This window comes from Narcine bancroftii, chromosome 2 (assembly GCF_036971445.1).
Source record: "Narcine bancroftii isolate sNarBan1 chromosome 2, sNarBan1.hap1, whole genome shotgun sequence".
In the NCBI taxonomy this organism is placed as follows: domain Eukaryota; kingdom Metazoa; phylum Chordata; class Chondrichthyes; order Torpediniformes; family Narcinidae; genus Narcine; species Narcine bancroftii.
The window spans coordinates 292,142,771-292,167,974 of NC_091470.1; the positions used below are offsets into that span (position 1 = coordinate 292,142,771).

At 43.0% G+C, this 25,204-nt stretch overlaps 1 protein-coding gene and 1 non-coding gene across 7 annotated transcripts in view; both read right to left on the reverse strand.

The window, feature by feature from the left end:
- LOC138755413 (tripartite motif-containing protein 54-like) overlaps window positions 1-7,095 on the reverse strand; it is a 66,287-nt gene extending 59,192 nt beyond the window's left edge. For all 6 annotated transcript variants that reach the window (XM_069921361.1, XM_069921364.1, XM_069921360.1 and 3 more), the window contains exon 1: window positions 6,819-7,095. In XM_069921361.1, coding sequence (XP_069777462.1) covers window positions 6,819-6,986 — 168 coding nt within the window. In that variant the 5' untranslated portion in view covers window positions 6,987-7,095. The remainder of the gene's footprint in view (window positions 1-6,818) is intronic.
- Window positions 7,096-12,166: 5,071 nt separating this feature from the next.
- trnay-gua (transfer RNA tyrosine (anticodon GUA)) lies at window positions 12,167-12,255 on the reverse strand. The gene is given in 2 exon segments: window positions 12,167-12,202; window positions 12,219-12,255. It is a non-coding gene; the product is annotated as a tRNA-Tyr (tRNA).
- Between the last annotated feature and the right edge of the window lie 12,949 nt (window positions 12,256-25,204).

Here is a 25,204-nt window from a genome sequence, read left to right on the forward strand (position 1 = left end):
AAGCTTAAAATAATCATAGTGAGATGTTTTTATTCTTGTTCTTAAATCTTTGTCCAATAATGTAAATGCCGACAAATATTTGACTTCCATTTTACCTGCTGAATCTCTGTATTAATTCTAGATCAATAAACAAACTGCTGGAGGAACTCAGCATCTAGAGGAGGAGGGTGGTGGAAGTTGGAAGGAACGGTCAACATCTTGGGTTGCGATGTGCTTCAGAGCATAAACATTGACAATTCCTTGACCCCAACAGATGCTATTTGACGCACTGAGTTGTTTCTTCAGTTACTTTTTGCTTCAGATTCCATCATCTTCAGTCTTGTGCATCTCCATTAATTCTAAATGCTTATACAGCATACATGTTACATACATTCCTTCATCAAATCTGGAATGACCCAGTCATAAAAATTCAAAGACACCATGACTTTTACAACTATTTATGAACCTCCTTGATCCCTAACACTTTTGATAGCAGCTTGTCCTGAATGCATTTTAGGGATCAATGTTTAAAGGGACAGTCCCTTTACCAACAAGAGAAAGTTTACTTTCAAGGTTGCATGGGCTACAATTGTAGTTGGGGCAGCCAAACGAGAACTAGTTGCTGTTCCCTCCTCTCTCCAAGGTCATCTAAAGTTGACAGTACAGAGTGCTGGGGAGACAGCAAGATATCACTGAGGCCAAAACCCAACTGTGGGAGGGCATCATTAGACCTGCAGCCTTTCCCTTTAACAGTCCCATCTGCAAAAAGAATGGGACATGGTACATGACGGTGGACTACAGATATCTCAACAAGTCTGCCCCCCTCCTCACTGCTGCCCGACATGATTTTTTACACAACCACTGCATTCCAGGAAATTATTCCCAGTTTCCCAGAATAAGAACTCATTCATATTGTGGCATTTGACCTCCTCGATCCCTAGTAATTTTCACAGATCCCCTGTGGTTTAAACTGAACATCAGGCAATCCCTGAACAACAGATAGAACATCCAGCCTACGAAAATACCGCATTTCAAGTATTCTGTCCAAACTTGCGGTGTGATACGGATATTTGGAGTTTTGGCTGTTTCTGTGTAAACAGACACTCCAGGAAGGAAGGGAGACACTTCAGAATGGAAAAATTCTGTTCTATCCTAGTAGAGGATTTTGGGGGGCACCCGGACAAGCCTTGGTACACAGTGGTGGATTTAGCCAATCGTGGAAAAAATTAACATAATTACTGCCCATATGGTTGTTCACGCTGGGCAAGTACCTGAGTGCAACAGTCCCAGTGGTTGGACGTGCAGTAGAGTGGATGACCGTCAACAAATTTTTCTGGTATGATTTACACTTAGGGTTTTTAGACTGCACATATGTAATGGCACAATCAACAAAGTTTGCCGTTACATGGGCAGTCTAGAAAGGAAAGTACAGGAATTTTTAGTCAATTATCCTGCAGGACCCCTACTAGTTTTCAGGGGAAGCCTGCACTCAAAATCGCACCACAAAACTCACCTCAAGAATCAGCTGATGATGCAGGCCACATTGCTCCACGTAAAAGCACCAAGTCTAACACACACAGGAGGTTAGTGTAATCGACCCCACGCTAAGTAACGTTAAATATTTCGCAGATTCTTCCAACATTGCTGTCTGAAAAACACTACTGCAGGCTTCCTCCAGAACGTTGTAGGGGTCTTGAGGATAAATCACAGTGCAGGAATTAACTCAAAATTCCTATACATTCCTTTTTAGACTGTCCAGTCTAAAAATCCATAAATGCCTTCTTTTTCATTCTTCTCCATCCCGACTCCTAAGACCAATTTGTATTTACTTGGGACAGGAGATAATATACATTCTGTTGCGTACCTTAAGGGTACAGTCATAGCGCCACTATCTGCCATGGCTTAATCTTCCATGATTTACAATGCTTACAACTTCCTCCAGGGGTATCAATCACCCATTGTATCGATGATGTCCTCCTTCAAGGCCCATCTGAGACCATTTCCCAGAGGCCCTTCATCTACTAATCTCCTCCCTCAGGGATCAGGGCTGGGTTATTAATATTGATGAGGAGCAGGGTCCTAGCCAGAATGTCCTATCCTTCAGAATACAATGGCACTCAGACCAAAGTGATAGTCCCAAGACTGCCAACAATAAAATCTTGAATTTTGCCATCCCCTCAAATAAAACCAACACCCAGAACTTTGTGGACCTCCCAAGTTATTAGCGGCAACATAAATCTCACCTTACCATGCTCCTTAGACCACCACGTTCTTATGGGGACCCAAACAACAGACTGCTTTTGACATAGCAAAGCAGCTGTTGAACAAACACTCTCACTTGCTCCCTGCCAGGCAGATGCTCCTTTTGAATTACAGGTCTTGCCCAGTGAGGCAGTCGCCGAATGGAGCCCCTAGCAGAAGATCCAAGGGCACAGAGTCCCACTTGGCTTCTGGACAAAACCTGTGTCCAAAGCAGTTGCTCACTACAGCCAATTCAAGTGCCAGCTGCTTGCCTGCTGTCTGGCATTTCTTGCTGGTGAGCATCAAACAGACACTGTCCCTGTGGTCCTTTTCTCCCAGCTGCCTATAACGCAATGGGTCAAGTCCCCCAATTCCACCCACAAAGAGGGCCATGCCCAGAGGTCATCTATAGTGAAATGGCGTATCGCCAACCAAGCCGAATCCGGTCCAGAAGGGGTCAACCACCTCCACGAGAAGGTCATGTCCTTTCCACAGAAATACCAGTGGGTCCCAGCCCCAGAAATACCAGAAAAATGGCCCTCCCCTGCATCATGGGGCCAACCTTTCGACTCCCTCAACCCTGAACAAAAATTGCATGCCTGGTTCACAGACGGCTCCAGCTGCTGGAAAGGAGGGAAGCAATATTGGAAAGCAGCAGCACTTCATCCTGCCACGGGGAAAATTTTAACCAGTGAGTGGGTGGTGGCAGCAGTAGCGCTCACCCTATGGGACACCACTGGGCTGATCCACATTCATACCAACTCTTGGGCAGTGGACAACAGTAGTGGCAGTGTGGATGGTCTGGTGGCAAGAGATGGGGTGGGAAATTCTGGGGCAGGAACACTGGCATTTAATTTGGGACCAGGCAACCCACAAGAAAATTTCAGTGCACCATGTGGATGCCCATACCCACAAAAATACAGATTAGGCTGGACACAATGCCGCTGAGGACCAGGCTGCCCAAATGTGCTGTGCAACCACTTCCCCACATGAAATCCCGACGGGATTTTCCCCAGGACCTTGAGAGAAGTTGGTGAGGAAATAGCTCTGACAGTAATTTTTTTCAAATGTCATTAGAGACAAGCATAGTGCTGGAGGATTGGCGTATTGTACATGTAGTTCCATTGTTTATCTGGGCCACGAGCCATGTCACTCAAATACACCAATTGACCTACAAATCCTGTATGTTTTTGGAAGGTGAGAGGAAACTAGGGTGCCCAGAGGAACCTCACACAGACATGATGAAAATGTATAAACTTCTTAGAGACAGGGCCAGATTCAAAACAGGGTCACTGGTGCTTTAATAGCATTATGCTAATTGCTACACTAACCACACTGCCCTCGTGCTTGATTTTTAACTTTTCTCAGTTCTGATGAAAGGCTAACATTAAATATAAATTGTTACTTTCTCCACAATTGCTGTTTGAACCACTGAGTATATTCAGCATGCTCTGCTTTTATTTAATTATAGCTGGAATATACAGTTTCTGGTTACTTCATGTTAAACATGCGAGCTAATAAAAAGCTGCTAATCCCAGGATATAATAATTTCAGATTCAGCTCTACAAATAGATTTACCATAAAATTCATTGTTGGTGAAGTTTAGCTGGCATGTAATCAATGACGGCACGTCCTCATAGGCTTTGGTGGATTTTATCACAGTTGTAGTATTAATCCTGTAAGCACTAATTTTTTTTCAGGATGGAACCTCTATCCAACCTTGTAAATTACAACAGGATATATACAGAATGCAGCGAAATGACAGATGGAATTCAATCCAGATAAGTGTGAGGTAAAGCATTTTGGGAGGGTCAAACTTGAAGTACATATTTAATAACAGGATTGTTGGCAGTGTGGAAGAACAGAGGAACTTTGGGCACTTGGATGGTATTAATATCAACTTCTCTGGTTTCTGCTAGCCTATTCCCCATTCTCCATCTCTTCCCCATCCCTGTCTTCTTTCTTCCAGCTCCCCACCTCATTCACTCTTTCACAGAGCCATCCCCGCTCACCCTATTTGCTGGTGTGCTCTCCCTCCCTTATCTACCTATTACTTCCTGCCTGTGTGACTGTGCTCCTCCCCCTGCCATTTTGTTTGGCCACCTGCCTACATTTTGCTCATACCTTGTGGAAGGGCTCAAGCCAGAACGTTGGTTATGTATCTTTATCTTTGACCTGCTGAGCTTCTCCAGCATTGTTTCTACTTCAATCATGCTGTCTGCAGACATTCATGTTTTACTCATTACATGAAGGATGTGGAAGCTTTGGAGAGGGTGCAGAGAAGATTTACCAGGATGTTGCCAGGATAGGAGAACGTGTTTTGAGGCAAGGTTAACAGAGCTAGAACTTTTTAATTTTATATTTTTTTCTTAATTTTAGACCTATAGCATGGTAACAGGCCCTTTTGGTCCATGAGCCCATACTTTTCTTTGGAGCAAAGAAGGAGGAGCGGTGACTTAAGAGGTCCATAAGATTGAAAGGCATAGAGGGTGGACAGGCAGCACCTTTTTACCCCAGGGTGACTGTAGCAGATAGCAGAGGCCATCTGTATAAGATAAGGGGATGAAGGTTTAGGGGAGTAGTAGGTGCCTGGAATGCTTTGGCTGGGGTGTTGGTGGAGGCTGGTACAATAAGTACATTTAAAAGGCCCTCAGATAGGCACATGGATGCAAGAAAAATAGAGGTTTATGGCTGTGAAGAAAGGAAGGTTTAGTTTGTTGATTAAGCTTATATAGGTTGGCATAGCACTGTAGGCCGAAGGGCTTTGATGCTGGGCTTCAGCAGCCTGAAGATGAGTGTCCACAGCAGTGACCTGGATTGTTTTTCCTTCAAGGAAATGGGATGGAAGCCAGCTTCCTGAATATTTTTATTGTTCAGTAATTTTTCAAGATGAAGGGATTTTGATCTTGCAGGCTTTTAATACCTATTTGCCAGTCTCTCTGAATAATATACACCATTCCATAGGTAATTTTATGTCAATTACATTGCTGTGGGACTGGGGTCACCTTGAGACCAGATAAGGAAGGATGATAATTTTCTCACACAGAAGGGCATCTTTAATAACATTGTATTCATCATTTCTACAGCTATTTACTTTAAACTCCTTATTTGAATTCAATTTCCACATTGGCCATGTAATTCCAATAGAAGTTTCTGGATTTCACAAAGGCCTAGAAATCTAATCATTGCACCACCACCACCACACGTAATCATCGGTGATAGTGAAATTTGAAGAGGTGGCGATCAGCTCTAGAGATTCACTTTCATGCTTTCCACTGGCCTCTTGTTCTGGTAGGCTTAACCCCTAATGCTCAACATACCGGAACAACTTGGCACATGTACGTGTAAGGTCTGAGTCCTGACAAATCTTGGACCTGTGGTAAGCACAACTCCTTTACAGTACCAACGATCAGGACTGGGGTTTGGATCCCGTGCTGACTGTAAGGAATTTGTACGTTCTCCCTGTGTCTGCGTACGTTTTCCCCAGGGACTCTAGTTTTCTCCCACTATTCAAAATGTACTGGGGGTGTAGGTTAATTGGGTGTAAAAGGTAATTGGGTTTCAGCCCATGGACTCGTGGGCTAAAATGGCCTGTTACTGTGCTGAATGTCTAAATTTTTAAAAAAATTAAATTTTAAAAGTTCAGGTAATTATGAAAATCTAAATGACTATTATAAAAAAAAATGAGCAAAAAAAATTAAGCAGTAACCTGTATCAAGAATAAACCCTCGTCTGGAAAACCAGAATTATTAACTGAAGCGAACTACTGTGTTCTTCAAAAAGTAATGCCCCCTAACTTCCAAAATGCAAGGCCTGGCTCTGATTTTTGTCTTTAATACAGTAAAACAACTCAAACCATCACCACAACATTATTAAGCAAAATTTGATTCAATCCTATATTAGAGTAAATGACCAGTAGCTTTTTTTTCCAAAAGGAAAGGTTTAAGGAATGGGTTTAAAAATTGAAAAAAATCTCGAAGCAAAGGGCCAATGGAGAGAATTCCTCACTTTAATATTACACCAGCTGAGGGCACTGCCACTGATAATGAGACAATCAGATTTGAAAATGTGTGAACACCTGGAAGTTCGGATATCCTTGAAAACTGCATGGCTGAAAGTGTTTATAGAACTGGAGAGCAAGAGGATCATGTGAGATTTGAAAGCAAGAATGAGGATTTAAATGAATTTTGGGTAATTAGGGGTCAGTACAGCATAGTATAAACAGGAGTAGAATCAATTTTGAAATAATTAATTTTAAACGAGAATTCTGTGAAGGATAGAAATATTGACATTAGCGAGGAGCATGACGGAATATTTATCTTAGAAAGTCTGTATTTCCTATCATCAAATTTCCTTTAAAAAAAACTTGCATAAACCACACACAAAAGTCTTACAGAGAATTTGTAGTAAAAAGCTGAGGAAAATAAAAACTCTTATAGAACACCTATCCTCACTCCTGAGGGTATAACTGACCCATGATCTCAAAATGGATTATCATCTGCAGTAGAAAACTCAAGTTGCGATCATTGCATAACAAATTAATTCATTTACTGCTTCCTCCTTTTAGTGGCTACATATCCAGACACTTGGTAACTTACCTGGAACATGTCATTTGCACACTTCCGGCACAGGTTATGCTGGCATGGAAGAATTACAACCGGTTTGGAGAACAATTCTAAGCAGATCGGGCAAATCAGCTGCTTTTCCAGATTGTCCATGGTTTGACGATCATTGGATAAAAGGTTATAATCCATGGAAGTTGTCATGACAGAAAACGTTAGGGGGGTGGGGGGTTAAATCTAATTTGCAGAGTTTCTTTCAGAAACTAACTTATTTTCCTTACTCGGCCAGAGGTTGTGACCTGATTGACGAGAGTGCTTCTTGATGTTTGTGGTTGGGCAATATTGCCTTTGATTGGATTGGTGGGATTGATGCTGTTTTTAGCACCACAACGTCACCCGTTGCCATACTTGCTTACTTTGCACAAACAAGCCTGCAGCTGACGTGGACATTACCCCTCCATAAATCTTCGTCCGCGAAGCCAAGCCAAAGATATGAAACTGACACTGACTGATGCTGACTTCCAGAGCTGATGTCTGCTTTCACTCTGTCCCTCCACTCTAACACCTGTCAGCACTCAGATCTAAAACAGCTGTTTCTCGAAACACTGAGGTTCAGAGAGAAATGTTCTTGCACAAGATTTGATCAGAACAATTTGAAGCAGAACAGTAAGAAATAACTTCCCAAATCCATGACCCCTACGAGAGGGCTGAACTTGTCTATAAATTGTATTTTATTAAAGTATCTCCTTGTCAGGACTGACTGCTAACAATCTTGACAGTGCTGCACAGATTCACTTGATCCTGGAATGAAGCCAGAGTTTTAAATAGCAGATTGATACTGTACATAGTATGTACTTATTGTACTGAATAAACTAGACCAGCACTTTCATCTTAACTGAACAAAAGATGAATGTCTCAGACTATAACATCATGCACCTTGCCTTTGACATAGAAAGTGAATAAACGTGCCAATTTGGAGTGTTTTCAGTGAGCTGTTCTGAGACCATTCAAATACATTAATTTTTGTGTTTATGAAATTTGCAGAAGATTTAGGGATTACACATTACCAATAATGATTTATTTGATTTTATTAGGACAATGAATGCACTTTCTCTTCTCAACTTTCTCTTTTCTGGGGTCCTACCCTCTTTCAGTACTCATACCTTGCTGGATTTTGCACTTCATCGTCAATTGGCTCAATCTTAGAACACGGAACAGTGGATCAGGCCCTTCAGCCCACCAAACATTTAACTCATCCTAGATGATTCTGGGAAAGTCCTAAACTATGCCTGTCGAATACTCAATTCAGCACCAGCAAGTCATTGTCTCAAATGCCAACACAAGTTCATCCTTGCCCAATGAGGGAAGAAGAAAGACCAAACTATGAACCAACATGATAATTTTGGCTGACTGATTGGTCAGGGCCTAGATCCCACAGCTAATCAATAACTTTCTGACACACTAATGTCTATCCATTATTTGCATGGCACAAATTGGGGTGTGTGATCAAATATTCTCCATTTGTGTGGATGAGTGCAGCATCAACAATCTCAACACAACACAGAAACAAGCAGCCTACTTAATTGATACCTGATATATTCATTTTGTCCACACTGGTGCAGAGAGGCTGCAGTATGCACCACCTAAATAATGCACTGTGGTTACCCCCCCAGTCTAAAAGTCAGCACCTCCCAAGCCCGCAACCACTCCTACTATGAAGGATGTCAGCAGGCAAACAGGAAATTCATGGCCTGTGGGTTCCTCTTCAAGCTACAAATCATTCTGAGTTGAAAGCATCATTGATCCTTCATCATCACTGGGTTTAAATCCTGGAATTCCCTGCCCAACAGCAATGTGGGAGTGTGATAGTACAGATCTGTGGAAAAAAAACATCCCTTGAGCCAGAATCAAACCAGCAACCTCAGGATTTTAGCACTCTCACCACTACAGTCCTCTGCTCTACCAGCTGAACTATTGAAGGAATATGCCTTTGTCAATCCTCCGCCCTTCTGATAACTGATGTAATGGTGAGGGAATGTCATTGAGAAATATCAAACTGCACATGCGCAGACACAACTGTTATGAGGAACCCCGCCCCCCCTTAACGGATAAAATTTAATCGGCAATCAACCGGACCATCGAATCGGATTATATTAATTCAGACTCAATATATAGTGTATATAGTTACAGTATCTAGACTGTGTTTACAGCGATTGGCTGAGAGCTTAGCCATGCCTACTGTCTGGGCTTGTGTCCCTAGCCAGGTCGGATCATTCCGGACTAGTCGGCCACCTGTGAAGAGTTCCTGTCTTTTGCTAATAAAAGCCTTGGTTTGGATCAACAATTCTTTGATTCTTTCGACGAGCTCTCCAGAGAGTACATTCACTAGAAGTTCTACAGAGGTTAAAGGAGTGACGTACCACTATCTTTCTAAGATAAATTGGAAATGGAGAATAAATACTGGCCTTTTCAGATCCTGAAAATGAATTCAAAATGAAAATTAGATGAACATGAAGGCAAAGAAAACATATTGGGTTAATGGATAGCATTTTTCATTGGAGAACCAAACCAATGTAGGTTTCCTAAAAAAGTTGATTACAAAGTATTGGTGAACTAGGTGCAAGTCATGCTTGCTTTCATCAATTGGCCCATTGAGTACAAGAGTTTGGGCATCATGTTCCAATTGTGCAAGATGTTGGTGAGACTTAGAAAATTGTGTACAGTTCTGGTCTCCAAAATTTAGGAAGGATGTAATTAAACTGGAGAAGGTTGGAGGAAATATTCACTACGATGTTACCAGGGTTGAAGGGTTTGAATTATAAGGAGAGACTGGATATGATGAGATGGTTCTCCCTGGAGTGAAGGTTCCTAAGATGTCCCCTAGTATACATTTATAAAAGCATGAGAAGCATAGATATGCTAGATTGACAGTCTTTTTTCTAGAGTAGGTAATTTTAAAAGTAAATGGCACAAATTTAAGGTGAGAGGAGAAAGATTTAAAAAGGATTTTGGGGGAACTGTTCACACATGGGTGGTAGGTACATAGAACGATCTGCCAGAGTAAGTGGGAAGGATAGGTACAATTACAACTTTAAAAGATATTTGGACAGGTACATGGATCCCACAGTGCTGTTGGATAAGAAAGGTTTAGAGGGATATGACCAAATGCTTGCAAATGGAGCAAAAAAAAACCCACAAAATGCTGGAGAAACTTAGTAGGTCAAGACACATCTGTGGGAGGAATGGAATTATTAATGTTTGGGATTGTGACTCTGATTCAGGAATCAGTGGGGCTACTTCAAATGGACACCTTGATCAGCTGCAAAAGTTAGGCTTAAGGGCCTACCATATATATGTGTGTCGTAGTTGAATTTTATGGACCAATTTTTAAGGTAAAATTTAAGGGGTTGATTATTACATGCATAATATTGACTGCGTTACGTATCTGCATCATGTGAGGTGTTGGGAGCTCAGATGGGCAGGAGGGCAGCCGGGACTGGATGGTAAGTTGGTGTTTGGGATGTCAGGAGCTCGGATGAATGGAAGGGCACCTGGTTCTGGCTGGCAAGTCAGTGTTTGGGGCAGAGGGAGCTCAGATGCGCAGGCGGCTAGGGCCTAAGCAGAAGTTCCGTGGTTGAGGCGTTGGGAGCTCCTGAGGGCGGGTGGCCAAGGTCTGGGCGAGAGAAGGTGGTCAGGACATTGGGAGCTTGGATGAGTGGCAGCTTTTACACGTGATGAATGGAAAATACTAAATTTTTCTCCGAAAATAGAGGGTTTGACTTTTAAATGGCATTGACTATTACACTCGTTTATACAGTAATTCTGTAGTTAAATGATATAAAATTCCACAAAAATGCAATCAAACACAAATGGATTCCAAACAAGAGATCTTAATGAAAGGAGTGAAACACCAAAGTCTGCAGATGCCGTGATTGTAGTAAAAACACACCAAAAAGCTGGAGGAACTCAGCCGACCATTCAACCTCCACAGGAGACAAATATACATTGCTAACATTTTGGGCCTGAGCCTTTCTTCAAAGAATAAGCAGAAATGGAAGAAAACAGGAAATCTCAGAATAGTCAGTGCTGGACAGGGGAGGAGTCAAGACCAACAAAAGGTGTTAATTGAATATGATAAGAGGAGAGGTGAGAATTGATTATGTCTGTGCAAATCAGGGTTGGGGGAAGGCAACAGGAGAATGTTAGAAACAGAATTACCTTTAAAGAAATTGCTCGAGACAAAAATTGAGAACAAAGAACATTTATTATACAACAATGCAAAGTTGGATGCTTCCCCTTACCCTGGGAATACACACATACACTGGGGCTCACCCAACTTTTATACAGTTGATTTCAGTATAGGAATACCCTCCCCCTTACATTCTTCTGCCTCCTGCTGGAGAGATTTGGCATAGGTAATCCTTCCTGCCTACGTGCAGTTTCAGTACACTTGGAGGACCAGGGGGTATCCTGTCGGTGTCCGTTCATGTTATTGTCCTTATTCACACCTTCCTGATTCTCGGGGCTACAGTCTCTTGATATGCAGAGTTCGCTAATCCTGTCTAGGGTTAACTAATTTAATATGTATAACTTTGTAAATCTATGTAAGGTTAACTAATTAGATATGTAGAACTTGGTACTTCTGTCTAGGGCTAGGAGACCCTTATCTCATCCAGACTACCTCAACTTCCTACACTCTATTGTTCCTTACCGCTCCTTATCTTATTCATATGGTGGGCTCATTGATCTTGTCACAAAGACTAGAAGATTCTTATCTTAAATGTGCTGACTCTGCTTTCCTGCATCCTAATTCCCAAGCTCATCCTGTTTGTACTGGTTACATTCATTTACGAATGTATGAATTTTAGTTTCCTTCATGTTCATAATTTTAGATCAGTTTTCCCATCTCTCACAGGAAGAAGTTGGGGGGGGGGGGGGAGTGTAACAGAGCCAGAGAAGTTGATATTGATGCCACCCAGATGGAGGGTGCCCAGTCAGAAGACGAGGTGCTGTTCCTCCAATTTGCAGTCTGGCAGGGCATGAGAACACAGACGGCCAGGGCTCGATGGGTGAAGTATTTCTCCGAGCCGACGCTGTTCATCTCTTCAGGCTGCGCTCCCATTTTAAAGACTGCAAGGACTTTGCCCCCCGTTGCCATGGGCACCGCGTCCCACTGAACGCAGTCCTGGGACACTCCTGCCCGCAATGGTCACGTGCTGATTGAGCGACAAGGTCTCAGACAGATGACGCGCTCCGAGCACCAGAGTGCGGCCCATCCGAATACCAAAAAAAAAATTATTTTAAAAATGGGAACTGACGTTATGGTCAAAGTATTTCACCTGCGAGCTTTCCTTCTTTTCGCAATCCCCGCGGAAAAAAAAGCATCCTTCGAGCCGGAATCGAACCAGCGACCTAAGGATATCAGCGACCTCACCACTACAGTCCTCCGCTCTACCAGCTGAGCTATCGAAGGAATATGCCTACGTCGATTCTCCGCCCTTCTGATAACTGATGTAATGGTGAGGGAGCGTCATTGACGGATATCAAACTGCACATGCGCAGACACAACTGTTATGAGGAACCCCGCCCCCCTTAACGGATAAAACTTAATCGGCAATCAACCGGACCATCGAATCAGATTATATTAATTCAGACTCAAACTGTTTCATTTCTGCAACGTTCAAAAACGAACTTGCTTCAGGTCTGCACCCTTAAACCGATGGCGTTGACGTCGGATCTGATTTCATCCTGAACCAAGCCGGACGGAGGGGTGGGGAGGGGCGGCGCTGGCTCAGTGGCGCCAGGTCATGTGCCTCCTATCCCTAGATCCGCCCCTGGAAACAACCCTAAAGATGGGCAGGTCAGGTGGCATCTGTGGAACAAAGTGGACCATGTCTGTTTCTGTCTGCAGGGCATGAAGTCCTTTTAATTCGCGAAAACTAAAGCAAAACTCAAAACTTTTTGCAGTAACATAAAGGGGGGGAGCATCCCTAGGACATAAAAGGCAGTGGATGTTTCAAAATTTTCAGAAATTTATTGTCATGAAATGCATCCTTTTGCAACAGCCTCACAGTGCTATAAAATAAATATTTTAAAAATATATAATGGCTGAGGAGAAGCTGTTTTTGTGCTGCTTGATGTTCATCTTCAGGCCACTTTCCCAATGGAGGAATGTGATGATCGTCCTAGAGGATAGAGGCTGCTTTCTTAAGGCATCGCCTCATGTAGATGTCATAAATGGGATGAAGACTGAAGCCCATGACAGCACTACGGGTACCATGTTCACAACTCGAGATTTTTCCTCTCCTGTGCAATGGCAACTCCATACCAGAGTGATGGAACCAGTCCGTGGTACACCTGTCAAAGTTTGCAAGAGTCTTTGGTGACATACCATATCTCCTCAAACTCTTCACGAAGCATAGCGACTGACGAGTCTTCTTCATGTTCGTATCAATATGGAGGCCCCAGGACAGTTCTTCAGTGATGTTGACACCCAGAAATTTGAAATTCTTAATTCTTTGCACTGCTGACCCCTTGATGAGGACACAAAAAGCTGGAGAAACATCAGGTCAAACAGTATCCTTTATATGGCAAAGGTAAAAATACATAACTGACGTTTTAGGCTTGAGCCCTTCATCAAGGTATGAGAGAATGTCGGCAGGCATCCGAACAAAAAGATGGGGTGTGGGGAAGGGGGCAGTGGCAAAGGCAGGAGATGAGAGGTGGAGAAGGGATGGAGGGGACAACAGCGATCAAGGGGAGGAGGGATGCCTGGTGGGTAGAGGGGGAAGGGAAGGGAGAACTGGAAGGACTGGAAAAGGGGAGGGGAAAGAAAAGGCAAGCAAGTTTAGCAGAAAGCAGACGCTTCCTTTTCCATTCCTCCTCCCCCCTGATCACTGCTAGGATGTCCTTGCTGTCACAATGGACAAAGGGAATGTGATCAATGAAGGAATCTCCCTGATGTAGAGGAGGCCGCATTGGGAGCACTAGATTCAATAAATGACCACTACAGATTCACAAATGAAATGTTGCTTTACTTGGAAGGACTGTTGGAAAGGAGGACAATGGGTTACGAATAAGACTGACTGTAGAATGTTAATATCCAGCAACTCTCCAGCTACGGGAGAATGGGAGTAGTGCAGAGGTGGTCAACCCCCCAACAAATCCTGCTCCAGGATTCCGACAGAATGACCTCCCAAAACTTCCTGCCCTCTATCACAGAGCTCTTAGATGACAGTAAATGGGAGAGACTGAACCAGCCAATTAACCTGGGGGAGTTGATGGACTCCATCCCTTCCTTTGGGTCAAATAAAGTTCATGGAAGTAACGGCTTATGGCTGAGTTGTACACAGCTCTGTGGAACTGGGTGCACTTGGACTTGCTGGAAGTATATAATGCTTTGCTCCTGGCAGGAATCACATCATACTTTCTGAGGAAGGGTATCATCACATTAATCTTCAAACAGAAGGGGGATATCAGGAATTGTTAAACATTGATTGCAGAATCCTGTCCAAGTCTGTCCTGGGGCAGGTGATCCACCTCGGCCATACCTGCACAGTTCTGGGCAGTATAATCTCTGACAGCCTCTCGCTGCTCAGAGATACAATTGCCTATGTGCAGGACAGGGGTGTGGATACCAGCCTGGCCAGCTTAGACCATGAGAAAACTTTCGACCAGATATCGCACACATATATGAATGGGCTTTGGGGAGGAAATCAAAAATTGGATTAAATGGCTCTATACGGATATTCATCGCACAGTCCACATAAATAGGTGGAGTCTGGAGTTGGAAATTTTCCTGCTCTCTCAAGTCTTATTTGTGTGCTGCATAGATCCCTTTGCTAAATCAATCTGGAAGGACGAGGGCATAAGATGAGTGACATTTCCAGGCAGTGGAGGCACTCAGGTCAAGGCCTCCCTGTACATAGATGACGTTGCAGTCTTCTGTTTAGACACACGATTGGTCTACAGACTGATCAGCATTTGCAGCCATTTTGAATCTGGATCAGTGTTAGCGTAAACTGTAAGAAGAGGAAAGCAATGCTCTTAGAAACTGGTCTGACTGGTCCACTATTGTTAGGATTCTTTGAGGATATAATGGGTGCGGTGGATAGAGGGGAACAGGTTGATGTTGTATATTTGGATTTCCATAAAGTGTTTGATAAGGTGCCGCACAAGAGACTTATCAGTAAGTTACAGGAAAGTGGAGTCCGGGGAAGTATTTTGGCATGGATCAAAAATTGGTGTCTGACAGGAGGCAGAGAGTCGGGATAAGTGGGAGTTTTTCAGGTTGGCAGAGATTGGTAAGTGGGGTGCCGCAGGGGTCGGTGCTAGGCCCACAACTGTTCATCATTTACATTGATGACTTGGAGGAGGGGACAAAATGTGGTGTAGCCAAGTTTGCAGATGACACCAAATTGAGTGGAAGAGCAAATTGTAATGAGGATGTGGAGAGTCTGCAGAGGGATATAGTTAAGCTAGATGAGTGGGCAAAGGTCTGGCAGATGGAGTACAATGTTAGTAAGTGTGAGGTTATCCATTTTGGCAAGAAAAATTAAAGAGCTGAATATTATTTAAAGGGTGAAAAACTACAGCATGCTGTTGTGCAGAGGGACTTGGGAGTGCTTGTGCATGAATCACAAAAAGTTAGGTTGCAGGTGCAGCACGTTATTAAGAAGGCAAATGGAATGTTGGCCTTCATCGCTAGAGGAATTGAATTCAGAAGTAGGGAGGTAATGTTGCAACTGTATAAGGTACTGGTGAGACTGCACTTGGAGTACTGTGTCCAGTTCTGGTCTCCATATTTGAGGAAGGATATACTGGCTTTGGAGGCGGTTCAGAGGAGGATTATTAGGTTGATCCCTCGGATGAAGGGGTTGACTTATGATGAAAGATTAAATCGTCTAGGATTGTATTTGCTCGAGTTCAGAAGAATGAGAGGAGATCTTATAGAAACATATAGGATTATGAAGGCTATGGATAGGATAGATGTAGGAAGGTTTTTTGAGCTGGCCGGGAAAACTAAAACGAGAGGACACAATCTCAAGATTCAGGGGAGTAGATTTAGGACAAAGATGAGGAAAAATAGTTTTTCCCAGAGAGAAGTGAATGTTTGGACTTCTCTATCCAGGGAAGTGGTTGAGGCTGCTTCATTAGACATATTTAAAATTCGGTTAGATAAATTTTTACATGATAAAGGAATTAGGGGATATGGGGAGAAGGCAGGTAGGTGGAGTTAGGTCATAAATTAGATCAGCCATGATCTTATTGAATGGTGGACCAGGCTCGATGGGCCATTTTTGGCCTACTCCTGTTCCTACTTCCTATGTTCCTATGTTCCTTCACAGTCAGATCTAACTACCTGAAGGATCTGGTTTGGAGGGGCTGAGGAATACAACAAAATTGGTTGGAGCAGATCATAAAGGTCCACCAGATATTTGTTCTGTGGGCATGGCTGTCCCTCTCAATAACCGGGAAGAACCTGGTCAACAGGTACTCCCAGTTTTGCTGTACATGTATGGCCTATCCCCCACACCTCCATCCTGGCGGTCACCAGAGTAGTCTTCTGATTCATATGGGGATGCAAGATGGATAGGGTCCAAAGGGTTGCCATGTACAAGTCACCAAACAACAGGGGGGGGAGGGTATACCCAATGTGCCTCTCATCATGATGACCAACTTCCAGGCCATGCATGGAACCAAAGTATGATGGTACAAAGTTGCACTATGTGCTCAGGTACTACTTGTCCCAGGTGTTGCGAAAGATAATTCGGGGCCATGTGCAATGTTCCAGTTAGCTGGACTTTGCCATGCCACCTATCCTTTGTGGAAATTTTTTTTCCAGACAAACACATTTGACCACAAGGCCATCAGGCAGTGGTCAACATGGAACATCCTGCAAACACTGAGAACTGAGGACTTGATGGACATGGTGGGGTGATCCCTGGAACAGACTGTCATCATCATCTGGTGGAATGTATCATTGCCAGTGTTCACAAGCAAGCGCCAAGAATTGGCCTGGCTGGCAGAGAGAGGATCCCTCCCAGTCAAATCCTTCCTGTAAAAATATAACATTACCCACAATGCACACTGTTCCTGAGATGACTGTGGTGGAGTGGAAAAAGTTCCTCACTTCTTTGCAGAATGCAGATTTGCTAAGAGTGTGTGGAGAAGGATGCAAGGGTTCTTGTCACGGTTCATTCCCTGCAGCAGCATGACAGAGGATTATCTGATTTGGGGCTGTTTGCGGACACACACACACAGAGTCAGACATCCAGAACTGCTGGAAGACCATCAATTCAGTGGCAGACACACTTTGGTCTGCCCAAAACCTGTTTGTCTTTCAACACACGGGGATGTCAATGTGGGATTGCTGCCAACTGGCACATTCCAGGTTGCAGGAGAACGTGCTGAGGGATGCGCTGTGGTTTAGAACAGCCAAAGCAAGGGTGCTATGAGGAAGGAGCACAGACTAGAATCCTTCCATTAACTAGCATTGAGGGATTGAGACCAAGGGGAGACCCCTCCAACAACAGTGGCGGGGGTGGGCGGGGGGGGGGAGAAGTAATGACAAGGTCTAATAGTGATGGTAATAGTGTTAATAGAAATGAAAGTAACAATATACAGTGATGGAATCTATAGATACAAAACTAAGACAGGGAAGAGACTTTGAATGATTTTCCTCTTGTAAATTTCTTGTGAAGGAAGTCAATTTTTGGTAAGAAATATTTAGGGATCCCGAATAGTGGTAGGGAGGAGGTGTAAGTGCAAGTATAGCATGGCTTGTAATCACAGTGGTTGTTACCAAGAGGGGTTTAATCATATCTCTTCCCACCCTGTCTCCTGTAAGAATTCTTTTCCATCCTCTAAATTCCTCTATTTCTGCACCATCTGTTCCCAGGGTAAAGCTTTCCATTCCAGGACTTGGGAAATATCCTCTTTCTTCAAAAAATGTGGGTTCCCCTCTACTGCCATTAACTCAGCCTTCACCCGCATCTCTTCTCCTCTATTTCCTGTACATCTGTCCTGGAGCCTACCACCTCTGTATCCAACCTATCATTCTCCGTAATTTCTGCCACCTACTACTGGATCCTACTACCAGACACATCTTCCTCTCTCTCCCCACTGTAGGGACTGCTCCCTCCACAACAAGACCCCAGCATCTGCAAATTTTCTGGTTTACCTCAGAAATTTAACAATGAGAAAGAAAGTAGTAGACTTCAAAGGATTACTAACATCGGTGAACATTTTCAGATGCATTATAGCCAAAGTATGGGAAGAGTGAGGAGGTCCTGCAAAGAGAGTTCAAGGAGTTAGGCACTAGATTGAAGGACAGGACCTCCAAACTTTTGATCTCAGAATTGCTACCCATGCCATAAATAGGAGAAAAATGCATGTTAACACATGGCTAAAGACGAGGAGCAGGAGGGAGGGCCTCAGGATTTTGGATCATTGGGCTCTCTTCAGGGGAAGGTGGAACCTGTTTTAATGGATAGTTTGCATCTGAACTGCTGCAGGACTATATCATTGTGGCAAGGTTTGCTAGTGCTGCTCCATGGTGTTTTAATTAGATTTGCACAGTGATGGGAACCAGAGTTCCAGAGAAGACAGAGGAGTGGAGGAGGGAAAAGATGATGTGAAAATTCCATGTACCGTTAGAGGTTAACAGGCTGTATGTGGTGGAAATGTTCTCAGATGCATCTAGTTCAATGCAAGGAGTATTGTAGGAAAGGCAGATGAACTTAGAGCATGGATAGGCACATGGAATTATGACATTGTGACCATTAGTGAAACTTGGTTGCAGGAGGGACAGGACTCAATGTTCTGAGCTTCCGTTGCTTCAGACATGACAAATTGGTGTGGGGGGGGAATGAAAAGGGGAGGAGTGGCATTGCTTGTTAGGGAAAATATCACAGCTGTGCTCAGGCAGGACAGACCAGAGGGCTCATCTACTGAGGCTATATGGGTGGAGCTGAGGAACGGGAAAGGTATGACCACACTCATGGTGTTGTATTATAGACTGCCCAATAGTCAATGAGAATTGGAGAAGCAAATCTGTAGAGAGTTAGTAGACAGTTGCAGGAAACATTTGACTGGGATTCCCATACTGTGAAAGGGCTGGATGGCTCGGAGTTTGTTCAGGAAAGTTTTCTAAATTAATATATAGAGGCACCAACTAGAGAGAGTGCAATACTAGATCTCCTGTTGGGAAATGAGGCAGGAGAGTTGACAGAAATATATTTAGGGGAGCATTTTGGGTCCAGTGACCATAATACCATTAATTTTGGAGAAGGATTATGGGCCTTGGGTTGAGATTCTAAATTGGAGAAAGGACAACTTTGAGGAAATGAGAAAGGATCTAGAATGCATGGATTGGGATGTTTTCGGGAAAAGATGTGCAAAGTAAGTGGAGGACCTTCAAAGGTGAAATTTTGAGAGTACAGACTTTGTATGTTCCTATCAGGATTAAAGGCAAGGTTAGCAGGCATAAGGAATCATGATTTTCAAGGGATATGGGGGATCTGGTTCGGATGAAGAGAGGTATACACAGGTTTAGGCAACATGGAGCAAATTAAGTCCTTGTGAAGTATAAAAAAATGCAAGAAAAACCTCAAGAATGAAATCAGGAAGGCTATAAGAAGACATGAGATTGGATTAGCAGATAATGTGAAGGAAAATACTAAAGGTTTCTATGGGTATATTAAAAGCAAAAGCAAAAGAATAGTAATGGACAAAATTAGTCCCCTTGAATATTAGAGTGGTCAAATTTCTATGGAGCCAAAAGAGATGGGAAAGATCATAAATGGTTTTTTTTTTCATCAGTATTCACTCAGGAAACTGGCAGAGTTGAGGGAAGTAAGGAAAACAAGCAGTGAGGTCATGGAACCTATAAGGTGAGGTGCTGGCTGTCTTAAAGCAAATAAGGGTGGATAAATCCCCAGGCCCTGACGAGATTTTTCCTTGGACCTTAAGGGATGCTAGTGTATAAATTGCAAGGTCACTGGCAGAAATATTTAAAATGTCCTTAGCCACAAATGTGGTATCAGAGAATTGTACTGTAAACGTTGTTCCATTTAAAAAAGGCTCCAAAAGTAACCCTGGAAATTATAGGCTGGTGAGCCAGACGTCAGTACTAGGAAAATATTGGAAAATGTTCTAAGAGATTGGAAATACAATTATTTGGATAGCCATGGACTGATTAGGGATAGTCAACATGATTTTGTGTGTGGTACGTTGTGTTTAACCAATGTTATAGAGTTTTTTTGAGGAGGTTACCAGGAAAGTCGATGAAGGAAAGGATGTTGTCTACATGGACTTTAGGCCTTTGACAAGGTCCCACATGGGAGGTTAATCAGGAAGGTTCAGATGCTAGGTATTCATGGTGACGTAGTGAACTGGATTCAACAATGGCTGGATGGGAGAAGCCAGAGAGTAGTGGTGAATGATTGTTACTCAGAAGTCTAGGACTAGTGGTGAGCCTCAGGGATCTGTGCTGGGACCAGTGTTGTTTGTCATCTATATCAATGATCTGGATGATTTTTTAATAAATTTTAAATTTAGACATACAGCACTGTAACAGACCAATTCAGCCCTATGAGTTGTGCTGCCCAATTCACACCCCATTAACCTACACGATACGATTTTGAAGGATGGGAGTAAACTAGAGCCCCCAGAGAAAACGCATGCAGACACGGGGAGAACATGTACACTCCTTACAGACAGCGTGGGATTCAAACCCATGTCTGGTCCTGATCACTGGCTCTGTAAAAGTTGCGTTAACCTATGATAATGTGGTAAATTGGATCAGCAATTTTGCAGATGACACTAAGATTGGGGGAATTTTGGACAGCAAAGAAGGTTTTCAAAGCTTGTAGAGGGATCTGGACCATCTGGAAAAATGGGCTGAAAATGGCAGATGGAATTTAATGCAGTCAAGTGTGAGGTGTTACATTTTGGAAGGACAAAGAAAGAAAGGACATACATGGTAGGGTACTGAGAAGTGTGGTAGAACAGAGAAATCTGGGAATAGAGATTCACAATTCCCTGAAAATGGTGTCACAGGTTGTAAAGGGAGCTTTTGGCATATTGGCTTCATAAATCAAAGTATTGAGTAAAGGAGGTGGGATCTTATGATAAAGCTGCATAAGACATTGGGGGAGCCAAATTTGAAGTATTGTGTGCAGTTTTGGCACCTAATTACAGGAAAGACAACAGTAAGATAGAAAGAGTGCAAAGGAGATTTACTTGGATGTTGCCCAGACTTCAGGAACAGGGAAAGGTTAAATTGGTTAGGACTTTATTCCCTGGAGCGTAGAAGAATGAGGGGAGATTTGATAGAGGTATTTAAAATTATGAGGGGGATAGACAGAGTCAATGTAGGTAAGCTTTATCCATGGAGGGTAGGTGAGATACAAATCAGAGGACATGGGTTAAAGGTAAAAGGAGAAAAGTTTAGGGGAAACATCTTCACACAGAGAATGGTGGGATTGTGGAACAAGCTGCCAGCTGAAGTGGTGAATGCAGACTTAATTTTAACATTTAAGAAGAAATTTGACAGGTACATGGATGGAAGAGGTATGGAAGACTATAGACTGGGTGCAGATCAGTGGGACTAGACATAAACAATGGTTCGGCACAAACTAGAAGCCTGTTTCTGTACTGTAATGTTCTATGGTTCTAACCACTGTTATGGACTGTGACCACATTGAAGAAATGAAGTTTGTTGCTCTCAGGATAAAGAAAGTTAAAAGCAAATTTGATGCAACTGTTAAACTTCATGAACAAAAATAATTATACAATAAGGGGTCAGCAATTAAACACTTAAAGCATTTGGTAAAAGTACCACTGGTTGTCACATTGATGCCATAGGGCATTTTCCCACACTGGTACCATGAGCCATTTTCCCACACTGGTGCAATGGCCAAATAGCCTTTAGCTTTGTTCATTTCTATGATACCATGATTGTGTGACTAATTTGGAATTCATACTATATGACCTGATCCCTATTGATTTCTGCCTTTCAGTATAGACAAGACCCCCAGAATCATGAGTATTCATGTGCTTGATTATTTTGTTACCAAGAAGAGAAAATTTGAAGCCAGTACTTGGGAACAATGTTGCCAATGGGTTCGATCAACCAATCCACCAATTAGAAGTAATAGCCTAATTCATTTTAGCTTCCTTACATATTCTCCTCTGGTCAGAAAATGACTGGATCATTGATCATGGGAGTGAGGGAACCTCTCCCCTCTATTCCTTCAATGGTGAAACCAGATCATTTGAGTTTGACATGGGATTGTCATCTTCGACTTTCCCACAAGTGACACTGAGATATAAAGTTCATAAGATTATGAGAAGATCTTGGAGAAGTTCTGTCCAAGGCTAAGTTCTATCCGAGAAAAACCATGCTTATGTGATTTTTTATTTATCTGTAGGAGCTGTGCTAGTTTGGTATCTGGTTGAGCACTCAAGCACAGTTGTAGATTTGCAAAGCGATGATATATGGTTTTTAAAAAATGATCTTTCAAAGATTTTTTGTGGATAATTGGCACATTCAAATTCCAGTCATTTTCTAGTTAAACAGGAATGTCTGTACTCGCTGTGATTGTAGTGCAATTAAGAGAGGAAGACTTAGTTTGACTTCTGGTATTTTTTTCTTCTCAAATAGCTGTACACATTCTTTATGACATCTAGGTTGCCATTTAGAAGACCAGGAGTGCAATAGTGACAAATGCAGGGATTGTCTGAATTCTGGTCTCATTCTTTTTCAATTCTTGTCAGAGCATAATTAATCTTTTGACATTAACATTGAGCATGGTTTGTCACACTCAGCTTCTGAGGCATGTGTGGTGGGACGTTGAGCGGGCAGATGATGTCATGGGGTGGGACTTCCACGTCCTCGAGAGAGAGAGACTCGGGGCTTGCAGGGAAAGTCTGCGCATGTAGATATTCACTAAGTGTATGGTAAAATAAAGCAAGCTACGAATGCGACTCCAGGCTCATGTTAGTTTGTATTACGAGCGTGTTTGAGCCCAACACGACATGTTGTCAGAAGTGGAGCTTTGAACCACAGAGGACAGGCTGTGAAAGAATAAAAGTGAAAGAGACGAGCTAAGATGGAGGATGGGCCTGAACATTTAGAGGCACCCCCATTGGGAGTGGCAGCTCCTCCAATGACAACTTTTACAAAAAAAACCTCCAGAACCCTTTGACTTCTCAAAGCCACAGCAGTGGGAGAAGTGGATAGGATTTGAGTGCATCAGACTGGCAATTAATTTAAATAATTCCTCTGAAACTAACCAGGTGAATATGCTGGTATACTGCATGGGGGAACAAGGCTGACAACGTGCTATGGGGCCTAGACTTAATGGGCAGTACGATGCAGTACGGAGAGAGTTTGATTATTATTTTGTGCCTAGAAAGAACGTAATTTACGAACAGGCGAAATTTAACAAGGGAATTCAGCAACCTGCAGAAACAGTAGATGGGTTCATTACGGCCTTGTTTACACTGGCAGAAAACTGATAATATGATGAACTTTTACACGACAGACTAGTAGTGGAACTAAGAGATTTGTCTCTGTTGGAGAGGATGCAACTTGACAAAGATCTCACCCTCATGAAAGCAGTCACAATGGCTAGACAGTCAGAGGCGATAAAGCAGCAGCAAACTGACTTGCGAGAAATGTGTGCAAGCAAACTAGCAGTAGACGCAGTGCAGCTTAAGAGAGGGAGACAGCAGGTTTAAAGGCAAAACGCAGATGCCAGGATAGCAAAAAGTTAAAACAATGCCGCAGAGCAAAGTAGAGTGCAAGACATGCCCCAAGTGTGGAAAACTACCGTTCCACCCAACATTTCAATGCCCAGCCAGGAGTGCAGAATGCCACAACTGCGGCATAAGAGGACACTACAGAAAAGTCTGTAGGTCAACCGCATGGTGAATGAATGTAGATGGATTGTTCCTCAGAGAGATAGCATCTGGCGAGGAACCCTGATGGGTCTGATGGCCGATGGCCAGTTGCTAATAGGATGTCGTCTTCGCACAACTCTAGCAACCCTTCCAGAGAGGTTGCAGCTGGAACTCCCAGACCTGCTACAACACCAGAATAAGGAGAGGGAGAAGAGGTGTAAGATTGTAAAGTGGCATAAGAAGAGACATAGAATGAGCAACCTGGAAAAGCTGGCACCAGGAGTTGAGGTGTGGATCTCTGATGCAAGACAGCAAGGTACAGTGACTTCCATGCACCACAGCCCATGGTCATACATGGTTAACGGATCATAAGGGACACTGAGACAGAATTGCCAACATCTCGTTCCCATACCAGATTCTCCAGGTGAAAAGTAACAAGAGCACAAGCTGGAAATGGACACTCCTACAAAGGCAGGTCCAGAGTTTCTGCCGACTGAAACACAGAGTTCGCCTGGCATAACAAGAATGAGGTCAGGACAAGAAGAGACCATAGAGACTGTAAAACTGTGAATCTGTAGGGACTGTATAACACCTAGAGTCAAGAAAGGCATGTATTGTAAATGTGGTATGTGTATTTTTATCAGAGTGTGTACAGGTAAATGTAGCAGGCGAAGCCACAGTAAAGGGGGCTTTGAACACAAAGTAAGGGGGATGTGGTGTAACACTATTGGTGGGTCGTCGAGCATGCCAATGATGTCACAGGGCGGGACTTCCGCATCGTGGAGAGAGAGAGGCTCGAGACTAGCAGGGAAAAGCCTGTGCATGTAGATATTCACTAAGTGTATAATAAAATGAAGCAAGCTACGACTGCGACTCGATGTTCAAGGTAGTTTTTATTACAAGCATATTTGAACCCAACATGACAACATGAACATTTAAATGTATGCCTTTTTGGATTTGTGCTTTCTCTGGGGATTGATGGTCAGATGATAAATAGGACCAGGCCCTTCACTAGTCTATTGTTGAGCCATTTCACCTGTTTCTCAGCTTTTCGTGGAATGTGTCTAACACTGGCGCCGTCAGTATGCAGAAGGACCAATTGTGATGGATTCATCAATGATCACCAAACAATGAATGGCACATGGATCACAGGCTGAATAATTTGGCCCAATAATCGAGGATGTGTATGTCTTATGATTAGTGGCGAGACAAGGAACAACAGACTTTTATATTTTATAGCACCTTTAATGTAGCAAAAGGGCCCAAAATACTTTATAGATTGCTGTCAAATTTTAGAACTGGATAGTATGACAGGTGATTCTAAAGGAGAGACTTGATTGAGGAAAGAAGTCGAGAGATGGGCGTGCTTTTAGAGCGAATTCCATGCCACCAACGATGGAGTGACCGAATTTGAGGTTGATTAAAATGTCAGAATTTGGGTTATCCAGACTGTCAGAGTATTGTTGAGCTGCAGAAAGTAACACAGCTATTCTTACCAAAATATATAGGTAAAT